The sequence below is a fragment of the Mobula hypostoma genome, chromosome 25, assembly GCF_963921235.1.
Source record: "Mobula hypostoma chromosome 25, sMobHyp1.1, whole genome shotgun sequence".
Classification (NCBI taxonomy): domain Eukaryota; kingdom Metazoa; phylum Chordata; class Chondrichthyes; order Myliobatiformes; family Myliobatidae; genus Mobula; species Mobula hypostoma.
In genome coordinates this window covers 3,068,764-3,086,049 of record NC_086121.1, presented here as the reverse complement: position 1 = coordinate 3,086,049, position 17,286 = coordinate 3,068,764, and the positions used below count along the sequence as shown (strand labels likewise).

Sequence of the window (17,286 nt, the reverse complement as noted above, 5' to 3'; positions counted from 1 at the left end):
AGAGGTTGTGGCTCTGTGGAATTCATTGCCACCTTTGGCTGTGGAGGCCAGGTCATTGGGTGTGTTTAAGACAGAGGTCGATAGGTTCTCGATTAGTCAGAATGTGAAAGGTTACGGGGAGAAGACAGGAGAATGGAGTTGAGAGGGAAATAGATCAGTCAGGATGAAATGGCTGAGCAGACTCGATAGGCTGAATGGCCTGATTCTGCTCCAGTGTTTTATAATCCAATGTTGGAAATCCAGAGCAACAAGACTCTCTGCGGCACGGGCTCCCTGCAGTGTCCCGTGTGTCCAGCAGGTGGCAGATTTTGCACAGTGACAGTGTGGGAACTTGACTGGAACCAGACTGCCCATTGATACAGGGATCAGACTTCTGCCTGCATATTTATTTTAATCTACAGAGAAGGGAAAAGTGTTGACAAAAAAAAAAATCAGGATTAGTCAAATATCACGCTGAACCAGCATCGATAACTTCACTGATCTCCACTAGGAACTAATCATCAACCAATGGATCACTTTCAAGATCTTTACAACTCATATTCCCAGTATCAATTTATTTACTTGTTTATTTCTTATTATTGTTATTTGTTTGTTTTTGTATTTGCATGGTTTTTCTTCACTTGCACACTGGTTGCTTGTCAAAGGTTACGGGGAGAAGGAAGGAGAATGGAGTTGAGAAGGAGAATAAATCAGCCATGGTCAAACGGCAGAGCAGACTTGACAGAACAAATGGCCTAACTCTGCTGTTACGTCTTACTGAACCTCCGACCGACCTTTGGGCTTCAGGCATATTCATGTATGAGAATCTTACCCACCAGTATTGTATCTGCTTCCACCGCCTCCCCTGGCAGCCCAGTCATTGCCTTACACTGATCAATAAACATTTCAGGTGACACAGACACTTATGGAGGCTTGGTCAGCCACGTGCTAATATTCAGCCGACTATACATCTGAAGTCTGAATCCCCAATCCCTATATATTAAGCTATCACTAAGCCACGGACAGTCCCAAGCTTGGCTGAGAATTGAAGAGGGTTGGGCATGGGGCTAGCAACTCTATCCCGTAAAAACACCACCCAAAGCTCCAAAGATCTCATCCCTGGGAGAGGAAGGATACAGTATTCGCCTAGAGGACGTATGAAGTCATGTGGTGAAAGCGGACACCACAGGACCGATCAACCTTCCATTGGCCCAGGACTGAGGACTCCGGTGAGCTGCTGTTGGTGGCCCGTGTTCCTGTAGGGGTGATGGGCTAAGATACCTTCCTCTCCAGCCCTTTACCTTTCCCGGCCACCTGGCTTCACCTATCACCTTCTAGCTTGTCCTTCTTCCCTCAGCCCACCTTCTTATTCTGGCATCTTTCCCTCTTCTTTCCAGTCCTGAAGAAGGGTCTCAGCCTGAAATGCCAACTGTTTATTCACTTCCATTGATGCTGCCAGCCCTGCTGAGCTCAAAGGTTCATTTTTAATCAAAATATACAACTCTGAAATCCTTCTTCTCCAGATAACCATGCAACCAAGAAAGAAAAGAGCGGCAGCATGGACAGCAACTCCCAAAATCTCCCCTCCCTGCCTAAAAAAGAACAAAAACAGAACAGGTACATCAACCCCCAAATATCTCTCCCCAGAACACAAAAAAAAAACAGAAAAATAGCGTGGAAAACACTGAATTAAAAAAAACTATGACTGGAAAAAAGTCTATAATTTAGTCCATATCCAAAGCACAGAAAACTCTTGGCACAGTGACAGCCTCTCCCCTCTCCGTAGCAGAGCGATCCTACCAGTGATCGAATAGCAGGCAGCCAGTGCTCACCTCACTGTAGCCTTCTGCCCACAAAGATCCCTCACACTGCCTCTGTCTCCTGGAATCCTCTCGGAGACTGCAGGATGCGAAAACACCCAAATGATCTCCAAACTGCAAATCACAGGCTCCAACAGTTCCAGAATCACATTCCACAAAAAAACACACATAAAAGACATAAAATAAGTGAAACATATGGTTGAGCGAAGGGAGAGTTGTACGCAGGAGCCATCTTGACTGGAAGTCTATTAATTAGTTCAAAGTAAATTTTATTATCAAAGTATATGTATGTCACCATATACAACCCTGAGATTCATTTTCCTGCAGGCATACTCTGGAAATCTATAGAATAGTAACTATATCAGGATCAATGAAAGATCAACCAGAGTGCAGAAGACAACAAACTGTGTAAATGCAAATATAAATAAATAGCAATAAATAATGAGAACATGAGATGATGAGATAAAGAGTCCTTAAAGTGAGATCACTGGTTGTAGGAACATTTCAATGATGGGGCAAGTGAGTGTAGTTATCCCCTTTTATTCAAGAGCCTAATATTTGTGGGGTAGTTAAGTGTTTTTGAACCTGGTGGTCTGAGCCCTGAGGCTCTTGTACCCTCCACCTGATGGCAGCGGAAAGAAGAGAACATGACTTGGGTGGTGATGATCTCTGGCGATGGATGCTGTTTTCCTATGACAGCATGTCATGTAGATGTGCTCAGTGGTTGGGAGGGCTTTATCTGTGATTACTGGGCTGAATCCACTGCCTTTTGTAGCATTTTCCATTCAAAGGCATTGGTGTTTCCACACCAGGCTGTGATGCAGTCAGTCAGTACTCTCTGCACTACACATCTATAGAAGCCTGTCAAAGTTTTAGATGTTATGCTGAATATCCACAGGCTCCTAAGTATGTAGATGTGCTGAAATTGCTCTTGAGTTCCTCCAGCATTTTGTGTGTGTTGCTCTGGATTTCCAGCATCTGCAGAATCTCTTGTGTTTATGATTTTCTGCTCTTTGAGGAACGCCTACCCTGAAGATGCTTAAATCTTCATTTTGACGGGAGTTCAGTGTAACCCTCTCTCACTGCTCCCCCTTTGTGATCTCTGCTGCCCTCCGACTCATTGGCCATAGACTCACCCAGACCAGCCTATCTGATTCCTTCTCCAGCCCTTTACCTTTCCGACCCACCTGGCTTTACCCATCACCTTCCAGCTTGTCCTCCTCCCCACCCCACCTCATCTTCTTATTCCAGCAACTTCCCTCTTCCTTTCCAGTACTAAAGAAGATATCAAGCTGAAACAACGACTGTTTATTCATTTGTCTGTCCTGTTGAGTTCCTCCAGCATTTTGTGTGTGCTACTTAAGAAGAAAGAGAAGCATTTGTATTCTGGAAGATGACATGTGTTCCGCCAGATGGTTAAGTACCAGTTTGTCTGGTGTTGGACAATAAGTTGACTGCACAAATCTTTCAAAGCTCTCGACTATAAACAGTATGACTTTACTCTCAACTCAAAGTTTAAGGTCAATTTATTCTCAAAGTACATACTGTATACAACCTGAGGTTCATTTTCTTGTGGGCATACACAGTAGTTATAAGAAACACAATAGAATCAAGGACAGACTGCACCCAACAAGACGGACAACACCTAGTGTGCAAAACAAAAAACAAACTGCACAAAAATATAATATTAATTGTGGCAATACAGGACCAGGCGATTAACACAAAAAATGATCAAAAATGCATAATACAAGACAAACAAATTCAAGATGATAAATGCAGAAAATGCCCAGAGAAATCAGAAACCATCCACACGTTACAGGATCCTGTAGCAGTTTAACTCAATCAGATTACTTACACGGGCACAATCACGTGGCAAACATCGTTTGCCAAAATCTTGCTTTAAAATACAAACTCATAAAAACAAACATACCTTACTATAAATGCAAGTCTGATCCTGGTTTAGAGTCAGAGTCCTACAAATCATATTACAACCAATCCATTATTACAGTTAAGACAATCCATAAAAGCTGTCCGGATCTAATATCACAGGATAAATGAGCAAGAACAACTTATTGAATCGATACAGCTGTTCCAAACACACATAACTCACAGAAATCAATAAGTGAAAAACACTAGAAATATGCTGAATTAAAAGAGGAAATTGAAAGACTATGGAACATGAACAGAGTATACATTGTCCCAATAGTAATAGCTACAACTGGTATCATCCCAAAATCACTACACAATAACATTAAAGAATTAGGCCTACACAGCAATATTTATAGAAACATAGAAAATAGGTGCAGGAGTAGGCCATTCGGCCCTTTGAGCTTGCACCGCCATTTATTATGATCATGGCTGATCATCCAACTCAGAACCCCACCCCAGCCTTCCCTCCATACCCCCTGACCCCCGTAGCCACAAGGGCCATATCTAACTCCCTCTTAAATATAGCCAATGAACTGGCCTCAACTGTTTCCTGTGGCAGAGAATTCCACAGATTCACCACTCTCTGTGTGAAGAAGTTTTTCCTAATCTCGGTCCTAAAAGGCTTCCCCTCTATCCTCAAACTGTGGCTCCTCGTTCTGGACTTCCCCAACATCGGGAACAATCTTCCTGCATCTAGCCTGTCCAATCCCTTTAGGATTTTATACGTTTCAATCAGATCCCCCCTCAATCTTCTAAATTCCAACGAGTACAAGCCCAGTTCATCCAGTCTTTCTTCATATGAAAGTCCTGCCATCCCAGGAATCAATCTGGTGAACCTTCTTTGTACTCCCTCTATGGCAAGGATGTCTTTCCTCAGATTAGGGGACCAAAACTGCACACAATACTCCAGGTGTGGTCTCACCAAGGCCTTGTACAACTGCAGTAGTACCTCCCTGCTCCTGTATTCGAATCCTCTTGCTATAAATGCCAGCATACCATTCGCCTTTTTCACCGCCTGCTGTACCTGCATGCCCACTTTCAATGACTGGTGTATAATGACACCCAGGTCTCGTTGCACCTCCCCTTTTCCTAATCGGCCACCATTCAGATAATAATCTGTTTTCCTATTTTTGCCACCAAAGTGGATAACTTCACATTTATCCACATTAAATTGCATCTGCCATGAATTTGCCCACTCACCCAACCTATCCAAGTCACCCTGCATCCTCTTAGCATCCTCCTCACAGCTAACACTGCCACCCAGCTTCGTGTCATCCGCAAACTTGGAGATGCTGCATTCAATTCCCTCATCCAAGTCATTAATATATATTGTAAACAACTGGGATCCCAGCACTGAGCCTTGCGGTACCCCACTAGTCACTGCCTGCCATTCTGAAAAGGTCCCGTTTATTCCCACTCTTTGCTTCCTGTCTGCTAACCAATTCTCCACCCACACCAATACCTTACCCCCAATACCGTGTGCTTTAAGTTTGCACACTAATCTCCTGTGTGGGAGCTTGTCAAAAGCCTTTTGAAAATCCAAATATACCACATCCACTGGTTCTCCCCTATCCACTCTACTAGTTACATCCTCAAAAAATTCTATGAGATTCGTCAGACATGATTTTCCTTTCACAAATCCATGCTGACTTTGTCCGATCATTTCACCGCTTTCCAAATGTGCTGTTATCACATCCTTGATAACTGACTCCAGCAGTTTCCCCACCACCGACGTTAGGCTAACCGGCCTATAATTCCCCGGTTTCTCTCTCCCTCCTTTTTTAAAAAGTGGGGTTACATTAGCCACCCTCCAATCCTCAGGAACTAGTCCAGAATCTAACGAGTTTTGAAAAATTATCACTAATGCATCCACTATTTCTTGGGCTACTTCCTTAAGCACTCTGGGATGCAGACCATCTGGCCCTGGGGATTTATCTGCCTTCAATCCCTTCAATTTACCCAACACCACTTCCCTACTAACATGTATTTCGCTCAGTTCCTCCACCTCACTGGACCCTCTGTCCCCTACTATTTCTGGAAGATTATTTATGTCCTCCTTAGTGAAGACAGAACCAAAGTAATTATTTAATTGGTCTGCCATGTCCTTGCTCCCCATAATCAATTCCTAGCAATTGAGAAATGAGTGTGTTTGGCTCTCCCTGTACCTCAAGTTTTACCAGCTTGAGCTGAGATGAAATAAAAATATAATAATAACAAATAAGTAAGTGACAAATATCGAGAACATGAGATAGAAAGTCCTTGAAAGTGAGCCCACAGGTTGTGGGAACAGTTCGGTGATGAAGTTGTCTGAAGTTATCCCACCTGGTTAAGATCCTGATGGTTGAGGGGTAATAACTGTTCCTCAGTCTGGTGGTGGGGGTCCTTAATGATGGATGCTGGCTTTTTGAGGCATCAGTCCTGGAAGATGTTCTGGATGCTGGGGAGACTTGTGAACATGGTGGAGCAGACTGAGTTTACAACTTTCTGCAGCTTATTTTGATCCTGTGCTATGCCTACCTCTCCCCCCATACCAGATGTTGGTGCAGCCAGTTAGAGTGCTCTCCACGGTACATCTGTAGAAATGTTCAAGTGTCTTTGGTGACACACCAGTTCTCCTCAAACTCCTAATGAAATGTAGCCACTGTTGTGCCTTGCAACACACATAGAAGTTGCTGGTGAATGCAGCAGGCCAGGCAGCATCTCTAGGAAGAGGTACAGTCGACGTTTCGGGCCGAGACCCTTCGTCAGGACTTCTTTGTAGCTGCATTGATATGTTGGACCCAGGATAGATCCTCAGAGATGTTGACACCCAGTAACTTGAAATTGCCCCCCCTTTCCACTTCTGATCCCTCCATGAGGACTGGAGTGTGTTACCTTGTCTTACCCTTTCTGAAGTCCACAATCAATCTGTTAGGCTCTCTGATGTTGAGTGCAAGGTTGTTGCTGTGACACCACTCAACCAGCTGACGCTACTTTTTGTAGTTTTCCCTTCAAGGGCTTTAGTTCCCATACCAGGCTGTGATGCAGCCTTCCTGTACCAAGAAAACACAAGTCTGACTCCACAGAATCCTAAAGACCCTGTCAGCATGATTCTATTCTGCTTTTTAAGAACTGATTTTATTTGTCTCATGTACAGGGAAATGCAGTATTTTTTTCACACCCAACACAGTCAGAAGATGCATTGGGAGCAGCCTACAAGTGCCAACATACCACACCCACAACCTAGTAAACCTAACCCATGTGTCTTTGGAATGTGGGAGGAAACCAGAGCACCTGGAGGAAACATACGCAGTCACAGGGAGAATGTCCAAACACCTTACAGACACTGGCAGAAACTGAACCTGGGTCATTGGCACTGTAACAGTGTTACACTAATGGTGTTCCACGAACTGCCACCATGCGGCCACACAATATTCTCCACTTCTCAATTTTGGACACATTTTGGACCGAACATCAGAACAGAGAAACTCAAACACCTGGAGAAAGCAGCTTCAGTCTACAAGGACGAACCTTTGGAACGGAGATGAGGAGCAGTTTCTTCAGACAGAGGGTGGTGAATCTGTGGAATTTATGGTTACAGACAACTGTGGAGGGCAATTCATTGGGTATGTTTAAAGCAGAGTTGACAGGCTCTTGATTAGTTAAGGTGTCAAAGATTACAGGGAGAAGGCTGGAAAATGGGGTTGAGAGGGATAATAAATCAGCCTTGATGGAATGGTGGAGCAGGTTCAATGGGCTGAATGGCCTGATTCTGCTCTGGTCTCTCATGATCTTGTGATGGCCTCTTTCTCTGCTCCTGGGGACGGTCTGGGTACAGAGGTTCAAGGGCTTCTGATGACGATGCTGTTCTTAGGAGTCAGTTGCTATGGCGACCACTTCTAGCTTCTTCCACTCCTGCCTGCCCTGGAGGAATTTTTCCGTCCCGGGAAGGTCAGGTGCGGGTGGATTGGGTTTATCCCACCAGGATACACCTGTTTGCTGCAACATACCTTTCACCGCAGGGTCACACGGGTGAGGCAGGCCACAGTGAAACGCCTCCATCAGTGACGCAGGCTTGTGCTGAGAGAATCCCTCAGGTACGTAAGCAGCAAGCCAGCAGAATTGGACAGTGACGTTCGAAACAGCTTGTCAGCGCGCACTAACAATACTTAAGAGGAATCTTGACAGATCTTCAAATGGAAAAAAAACTCACAAAATGCTGAAGGAACTCAGCCGGTCAGGTAGCTTCTGCGGAGAGGAATAAACAGTCAGTGTTTCGGGCCGAGACCCTTCGTCAGGACTGGAGAGGAAGGGGGAAGAAGCCAGAATAAGGTGGGGAGGGGTGGGGAAGGAGGACAGACTAGAAGGTGATAGGTGCGGCCAGGTGGGTGAGGGAGGGGGGATGAAGTAAGACGCTGGGAGGTGATAAGTGGGAAAGGCCAAGGACTGAAGAGAAAGGAGTTTGATAGGAAAGGAGAGTGGACCCTGGGAGAAAGGGAAGGAGAGGGGGAGCCAGAGGGGTGTGATGGTGAGGAGAAGAGAATGGGTGAGAGGGGAACAAGAATGGGGAATGGAGAAAGGGGGGAGTAATTACCATAACTTAAAGAAATCAATGTTCATGCCAACAGTTTTTTTTAATTGTGACACATCATGGAATAGGCCCATCTGGCCCTTTGGAGCACGCTGCCCAACAATCCTCAGGTTTTGCCCTAGCCTAATCATGGGACAATTTTCAATGACCAATTAACCTACTAACCAGTAGGTCTTTGGACTGTGGGAGGAATTGAGCCCAAGTCGCCTGTACTATAAAGCGTGTGGAATTGGAAGCATGGCGACACTTGCGGCTGCCTCCAGTCCATCCTCGGACTCCGCTGACCCGAACAATGCTTCGATATACGTGTGATGAACAAAGTTAATCTCCTAATTGTATGAAAGGCATCTGTCCAATAAAGACTGCAGCAGGAACACACACACAATGCTGGCGGTCGGTTAGCATCTATGGAGGCAAATAAACAGTTGGCGTGATGAAGCGTCCAGGCCCGGAGCTGCCTGAGTTCCTCCGGCATTTTTGTGGCATGTTCCTCAGGATTTCCAGCATCTGCAGAACCTCTTGCATCCAAGATACAGAGTTCAAAGTTCAACGTAAACTTATTATCAAACTATATATATGTCATCATCTGCAACCCTAAGATACTTTTTTTTGTGGACATTCACAGTAAGTACAAAGAAACACAACAGAACCAATGAAAAACTGCACACAACGCAGATAAACAGCCAACATGAAATCTTTCATTCAGCCATTCTGCTTTAAATGAACTCACAGTTCTTTTGCGCTTCATGCCCTTTGCTTCGTTGGAATTCAACATAGTGAAGCAATAATTTTTAAAAATAAAAACAGTATAAATAAGCCAATTCTAAAACCTGCAAGCAAATCACCGCAAACTCCACGCCATCAACACTGTCCGCATCGGAAAAAGAAATGTGATTGTGTACGATCGAGAAACATACTTAACATGCTAACAAGGTGGAGGGTGACAACCATTCCTTTGTGTGCTAGTAGCAAAAGATGTGTGTGTGTGCGCACAACTTAGAGAGTACATTGTTTCGGAGCCTGATGGTTGAGGGGTAATAACTGTTCCTAAACCTGGTGGTATGAGAACCAAGGTGCCCTCTATCTCCTTCCTGATGCTAGTATGGAGAAGAGAGAATGGCCTGGACAGTGGCCATGCTCTTTCGCCCACCTTCTGCCAATGTCCAACATGGATATGACTCCATCGTGGGCACTGGCCTCCCAGCATCGAGGACACCTTCTAAAGGTGATGTCTCAAAAGGCAGCATCGATCATTAAAGACCCCCATCACCCAGGACATGCCCTCTTCTCATTGCTACCATCAGGGAGGAGGTACAGGAGCCTGAAGACACATATTCAGTGTTTCAGGAACAGCTTCTTCCCCTCTGCCATCTGATTTTTGAACGGTCCATGAACCTGCGAACACAACCTCAGTATTTTTTGTTCTCTTTTTGCACTTTCTTTTCTAATCAATTTTTACGTACACATTTTTTATTGTAATTTATAATTTTTCTTATATATTGCTCCGTACTGCTGCAAAACAACATATTTCATGCCATATGCCGGTGATATTAAACCTGATTCTCAACATTTCCATCTACCTGTTGTTATTGTGCTTAAAGTAAAGGCTGCCCTAGAGAGTTTTTGTGGTTATACACTACTAGCTGAGCTAATTATTTCATTCTCAGAACAAAATGCAATTTTTCGGTACCTGCCTTGTACAGAGAACAACCAGGAAACACTGTCTACTTTAACAGCACCAGTGACAGCACTCGGACCTTTGCAAAGTTAAAACAAAACTGAACTGAACTGTTGTCGGCAAACTGGAAAATCAAACATTCTACCTTGAGCATTTCCTTCGCCTCGCCCGGTGAAGCAAACTGATTAGAATTACCAAGGCTCTGAATTTCACGTTGCTGCCAGGCATGTCGGCACTGATCGTTGTGACCCAGCTGGGCTGACACAGTGGTGTAGCTTTTCACGGCCTCTGCTGCTGGTCTAGGAGCCGGGGTGGGGGCGTGTTCAGGGTAACTCACTCACACTCCAAACAACACTGCCTGCGTGAGGGTTCAGAGTTAAACAGCTCCCAACTTTTACAGGAAGGCTCTCCTTGCTAAAAGTGAGGTAAGGGGGTGGGTTTTAAGGGCCCCATTCTCTCATTTACACCTCCCACCTCTGACAAAAATCACTCGCAATATAAAATTGCAGCTTTTTAAAACATGCCTCCAATTCCATTTCTTGGCTGCGGATTCGTTTTCATAAAGGGAGGGGGTGGAGCTTCCCCCTGGAATGTTGACTAAACCCTTCCACCTACCCACCGGCGTCAGAGAGCAGCCAGCGACACTCTGAAGAGCAGCACACACACCAAGTGCTGCAGGGACTCAGCAGGTCAAGCAGCGTCTGTGGAGGGGAATAAACAGTCGAAGTTGCGACTGAGACCCTTCGTCAGGACTGGAAATCACGGAGAGAGAAGCCAGAATCAGGAGGGGGAGGAGAACAAGCTGGCAGGTGATACGTGAGACCAGGTGAGGGGGAAGGTGAGGGGGGGAGTGAACATGGCAGGTGATGTGATATGTGAGACCAGGTGAGGGGGAAACATGGCAGGTGATGTGATGTGTGAGACCAGGTGAGGGGGTGAACATGGCAGGTGATACGTGAGACCAGGTGAGGGGGAAGGTGAGGGGGGGAATGAACATGGCAAGTGATATGTGAGACCAGGTGAGGGGGAAGGTGAGGGGGTGAACATGGCAGGTGATGTGTGAGACCAGGTGAGGGGGTGAACATGGCAGGTGATGTGTGAGACCAGGTGAGGGGGTGAACATGGCAGGTGATACGTGAGACCAGGTGAGGGGGAAGGTGAGGGGGGGAGTGAACATGGCAAGTGATATGTGAGACCAGGTGAGGGGGAAGGTGAGGGGGTGAACATGGCAGGTGATGTGTGAGACCAGGTGAGGGGGAAGGTGGGGGGGGTGAACATGGTAGGTGATGTGATATGTGAGACCAGGTGAGGGGGGGTGAACATGGCAGGTGATGTGATGTGTGAGACCAGGTGAGGGGGAAGGTGAGGGGGTGAACATGGCAGGTGATACGTGAGACCAGGTGAGGGGGTGAACATGGCAGGTGATGTGTGAGACCAAGTGAGGGGGAAGGTGGGGGGGGGTGAACATGGCAGGTGATGTGATATGTGAGACCAAGTGAGGGGGAAGGTGAGGGGGTGAATATGGCAGGTGATGTGATATGTGAGACCAGGTGAGGGGGTGAACATGGCAGGTGATATGTGAGACCAGGTGGGGGGGAAGGTGAGGGGGGGAGTGAATATAGCATGTGATATGTGAGACCAGGTGAGGGGGGTGAACATGGCAGTGATGTGATGTGTGAGACCAGGTGAGGGGGAAAGTGAGGGGTTGAACAGTTGAGCACAGGAAAAGGCCCTTCATCCCACAATTGCGCTGAACCAATTAAATTAGAAATACAATGGCCAACTAATCTCTTCTGCCTACACAACGTCCATATCCCTCCATTTTCCCCACATTCATGCTCCTGTCTAAACATCTTTTAAAAGTCTCTAATGTTTCTACCTCTACCACCACCCCAGGCACCCACCACTCTCTGAGTGAAAAACTTGCCCCCCCCACATCTCCTTTGAAATTCCCCCCCTCACCTTAAATGCAAGCCCTCTTGTATTAGAGGTTTCAACCCAAGGAAAAAAGGTATGGTCTGTCTACTCTGTCTATGTTCCTCATTAACCCCTGTCGTTCTCCCTCAGTCTCTGCCGATCCAGAGAAAACAAGGCGGGGGGGGGGAGTGAAATAAGGCACCGGGAAGCGATAGGTGGGAGAGGTAACGGACTGAAGAGAATAGAGTGGACCATGGGAGAAAGGATCTGAGTCCCAAGCTTCAACTGTCTATTCCTCTCCACAGACGCTGCCTGACCTGCTGAGTTCCTCCAGCATTTTGTGTGTGTTGCTTTGGATTTCCAGCATCTGCAGAATCTCTTGTGTTTACTATCTAGAGTGGACCCTTTTGAAGGCAAGCGGGTAACTCGATCTGTAACTGCGGGATGGACATAGTTCTGTAATCGCAGTCTCAGACCGATGGAAATACGCAGATTGACAGGCCAGACGCACACACAACCAAAAAAAAGTGCAAACTGCCAGGCCACACACACAACAAACAATTAGCTGTTGAGAGCTGGATGTTAACTTCTCGTCAGTAGATTCACACTCTGCTCCAGTCAGCGACCCAGGCAACAAGGCAGGAGCCGGGGGAAATGTTCCCAGTCAGTGCGAGAGGAAACGTTGTTCAGAAGCCTGGCTATTGCACGCTGTACCTGCAATATCACCACGGATTGCTAATTTTATATTTGAAACACAAATAACTTGTTACTCGATACGCACAACATTCCTCGTGCACAGCTGTGGTTATTTATTTCGAAGCATGATTTGTCACTCCCCGCCAACTGGACCAGGCACCCACGGATATCTCTAAGGTCACAGGCACCAGGCCTTGAATGGTCTATCACAGACGACAACTGCTGTCTGAATCCCAGGGTGTAGGACAGGCACAGAACAACTTATACACAAAATGCTGAAGGGTCATCATAACTTTAAATTTTCAACACACCCTGTTAAAGATTTTTAATCAGTCTACGTTTGTGTGCCAAGTTTGGCAGTTAGAATGTCTGTCCATGACCTCCTCTACTGTCACGATGAGCCTAATCTCAGGTTGGAGGAGCAATGCATCATATTCTGTCTGGGTAGCCTCCAACCTGATGTCACAAACATTGATTTCTTCAACTTCTGATCTTTTCTCCCCCTCCACATTCTCTTCTTTCCATTCTGCATTCTGGCTCCCCTCTTTGCCCTTCTCTTCTCCTCACCCTCCTATCACCTCCACCTGCTGCCCCTCCTCCTTCCCTTTCTCCCATGGTCCACTCCTATCAGATTCCTTTTTCTTCAGCCCTTTGCCTTTTCTACCAATCACCTCCCAGCTTCTTACTTCATCACCCTCCCCCCACCCAGCTGGTCTCACCTATCACCTGCCAACTTGTCATCCTCCCCATCCCTCTACCTTCTGATTCTGGCTTCTTCCCCCTTCCTTTCCAGTTCCTGATGAGGGGTCTCGGCCTGAAGCGTCAACAGTATATTGCTCTCCCCAGATGCTGCCTGAGCTGCTGAGTTCCTCCAGCATTTTGTGGCTGTTGCTCTGGATTTCCAGCATTTCTGGTGTTTCAGAAACAGGACAGTCAACTGCTCTCCTCGTACAACCGGGGGTTACCTGGTTCTACTTTAGAGAGGACTACCTTCCAAGGCATGTGTGAATGAACCTCAGATTAGGATCAGATATAGGATTATTAGACCCTGAAGGTTCAGTTCCTCACTGGGTATTCCTTACCAGTGAGTGAGGGAGCAGGAATTGTTTGAACCTTTCAGACTCACTTATTACCTCCGAACATTGACAACAGTCAGGATTAAGAGATTATGATCCGTGGCTTTGCTGTTCAGACACAAACAGGACACTGTCAGGAGCAACACGTAGAGTGCTAGAGCACAGAACCAGACTCTTCAATCCACCTAGTCCATGATGAACTCTTCTTCCTCCTCGTCCCATCATGTCGTTGCTGCTCAGTAGCTCTCCATAGTCCTCCCATCCATGTACCTGTCCAAATTTCTTTAAAATGCTGCAATCATAACCACTTCCATTGATAATGCATTTCACACTCTCACCACCCTCTGAGTGAAAAAGCTCCCCCGCAGGCTCACCCTTAAACATTTTACCTTTCACATTTAACCCATGACCTCTGGACCTGGTCTCACCCAGCCTCCGTGGAAAAAGCCTGCTTGCATTTACCCTGTCTATACCCCTCATAATTTTGAATACCTCTATCAAATCTTCCCCTTATTCTCCTACACTCTAGGGAATAAAGTTCTAACCTATATAATCTTCCTCTATAACTGAGGTCCCCAGGTACTGGCAACATGCTTGTAAATTTTCCCTGCACTTGTTCAGCCTTATTTACATCCTCCCTGTGGGTAGGTAACTGAACACAATACTCCAAATTTAGCCTCAACAATGCCTTATACAACTTCAACATAACATCCCAATTCCTGTACCTTGGCCAATGTCTTTATTACCCTATCTACCTGTGATGTCACTTTAAAGGAATTAAGGATCTGTATTCCCAGGTCCTCTGTCCTACCACACTCCTTAGTGCCCTACCGCTCACTGTGAAAGTCCTACTCTCTTTGTCAAACCCTCACACTTGTCTTTGAACTCACTGGCAGATTTATTCTGCTGCGCTCTCTGGAGAAGTGGTTAACATCGTAGGCAAAGTGAGCGGGCGAGAGCTGAGCATCAGACCAGAAACACAGACATGATTCATAGTAACCGGTGCACTTTGCCAAGGCAACTTTACAGCACTTGGCGGTGCGCCTAGGTTGGCTTTACATTGAGGGTGGGATGAGGAAGCAGCCCACACTCTATTGAACTGGGTCACGTTAAAACAGAGATCCCTGTATGATGGAGATTCCAGGCTTTTTTTTAAAACTTCAATCCATTTGCCTTGTTTCTCATGACTTTCAGTGGGGTCTGACACATTTAGCAGCAGGATTTGCATTGTTGTTAAGCCACCCCAGCTTCTAGACGACATGTCAAACAGTTCGCTCTGGCAGTTTAATACAAACAAACTCTGAATCATGTTGGATTAGGGTGTAGAATTGTTGTGTATTTTTGGAGCAGTTTAACTTTCCTATGCTTGCTTATAACTCTGCAATTTCTTGTGGTCACTTGCAGAGTAGTTGCCATAACAAACTGTTACTCATCTAGATAGGATGCTTTCTATGGAGCATCTCTTACAGCTCGGAGTGTCGGATTCGGAGTCAATGCCGGCATCCTCTGTATGAAAGTCTGAACACTCTTCCCATGTGCAAATGGGTTTCCTCCCACAGTCCAAAGACATTCCGGTTAGTAGTTTAATTAGTTGTTGGAAATTGTACCGTGAGTAGGCTAGGATTAAATCAGTGGGTTGCAGGGTAGTGTGGCCCATTGGGCTGGAAGAGCCTATTCCGTGCTGTATCGCTAGAATAAAAAATAAATCAAATGAATCGATAAAAGTTGACAGGCTTCGACAAGGACTTGCCAAATTTCTTCGGCCTCCTGAGGAAGCAGAGGAATTGGTGAACTCTCTTGACTGTGGTGCCTCCAGGGAACAGGGTATTGGTGATGTTCACTTCTCCGAACTTGAAGCTCTCAACTTCAGCACCAGTGAAATAGATAATAAACAAGAAGGGCATACCGGACGTGTTCCTTCTCTTCAGCTGGTCTCCCCCTCCGTTGTCTCTCTTTCTCTGTTCCCTCTCTCCATGCTTCAGTTCGAGTTTAATTGTCAGCCATACGCAAATTCCCATGAATACAGCCAAACAAAACAATGTTACTCTGGGGCCAACATGCAACACACTTGGTGAGCCAAGGTGCTTCTTTGTATCTCTTCTTTGCTCTTATAACACTGAATAAAATGATCATAAGCAGCAAGTTTTATACCTCATTCTTAACTTCTGAAGAACTTTTGGATCACACGAGCATCAGGATCCAACGCAGTGGACCACAAATCTGGCTGAAAATTAAACAAGTCATCTCCACAGAATCTCAGTTCCAAAGTATATTCCTTCTCCCTTCTTACCTCACCTCCCATTATCCATCTTTCGCAGAACTCTCAGGGGTTTGAGAAGATTTAGTATGACACCAAAGATTCTAGCAAACTTCTACAGACGTACTATGGGGAGCATTCTAACTGGTTGCCTCACCATCTGCTGTGAAAGGGCCAGCACATGATTGGAAAAAGCTGCAGAAACGTATAAACTCAGCCAGCTCCATCATGGGTACTAGCCTCCCCAGCATCGACAACACCGTCAAAAGGCAATACCGCAAGAAGGCAGCATCCATCATTAATGACCCCCCAGGACATGCCCTCTTCTTATTGCTACCATCAAGGAGGTGGTACAGGAGCCTGAAGATCCACACTCAATGTTTTTAGCTTCTTCCCATCAGATTTCTGAATGGATAAAGAACCCATGGATATTCCCTCAGTATTTTTCACTCCTTTTTTGCACTACTTAAAACATATATAGTATTGTGCAAAAGTATTAGGCAGATATATGTAGCTAGGGTGCCTAAGACTTTTGCACAGTACTGTATTTGTCAATGTGGAGCTGAGAGCGAGTTCACAAATCTGGTGGGAGCAGAGGATGTTGGGAATAGTGAGGGTGGGGCGCACAGGAGGGGTGTGGGACAGGTGGCAGAGGAAGAGTGCCAGGGGCAGGGTGGCACAAATGCCAACACACCCAGCCCTGAGACACTAAGCAAGGTCATTTGATCCCAAACAATTGGCTTATTGATCACTACGGAATGTCTCTCTAGTGCTTCCCTCTCCCTTCCCCTTTTCCCAACCATGATTCCCCTCTCCCTGCCCCCTTCCTCTTTCAGTCCACAATAGAGACCCATATCAGAATCAGGTTTACCATCACTCACATTGGTCATGAAATTTGGGTTTTTTTTTGAGGTGGCAGTAGAGGGCAACACATAAAATTACTGCAGTACTGAGCAAAAGTCTTTGGCACCCTTGCCATAAACGTGCCTAAGACGTTTGTACAGGACTGGATATCTTACAGTAAATTGTAGATTTTTTATTATTATATATTGCAATGTACTGCTGCCACAAAACAACAGGCTTTGTGATGTACGACAGTGATATTAAACCCGATTCTGATTGTGGAGATAGCCGCTGGACGTTCTGCACCACTCTGTTTAAAACTTTCTTACTCCATTGGCTGCTCTCCAAACCTTGGGCACTTTTCCTGTTTCGAGTCATTCCCGAAAAATTACAACGAGGATATGATTGGCTGCTCTGCATGTTTCCAGCGAAATCTTTCCTTGGAATTATTTCTTAATTTCTACGCCAGTGGTTGCTTTATTTCCTATTTCTATTTCTTGTAATACTTTCTTTGTTTTCAG

At 45.8% G+C, this 17,286-nt stretch overlaps 1 protein-coding gene across 15 annotated transcripts in view; it reads right to left on the bottom strand.

Moving 5' to 3' along the window:
* The window catches only part of rap1gapa (RAP1 GTPase activating protein a), a 473,779-nt gene that overhangs the window by 174,316 nt on the left and 282,177 nt on the right, over positions 1–17,286 (bottom strand). The window contains exon 1 of one of the 15 annotated variants that reach the window (XM_063033323.1): positions 10,122–10,334. The exons of the other annotated variants lie outside the window; for them this stretch is intronic. Coding sequence (XP_062889393.1) covers positions 10,122–10,204 — 83 coding nt within the window. The 5' untranslated portion in view covers positions 10,205–10,334. Of the gene's footprint in view, positions 1–10,121; positions 10,335–17,286 lie in introns of those variants that run through there. 15 annotated transcript variants of the gene reach the window in all.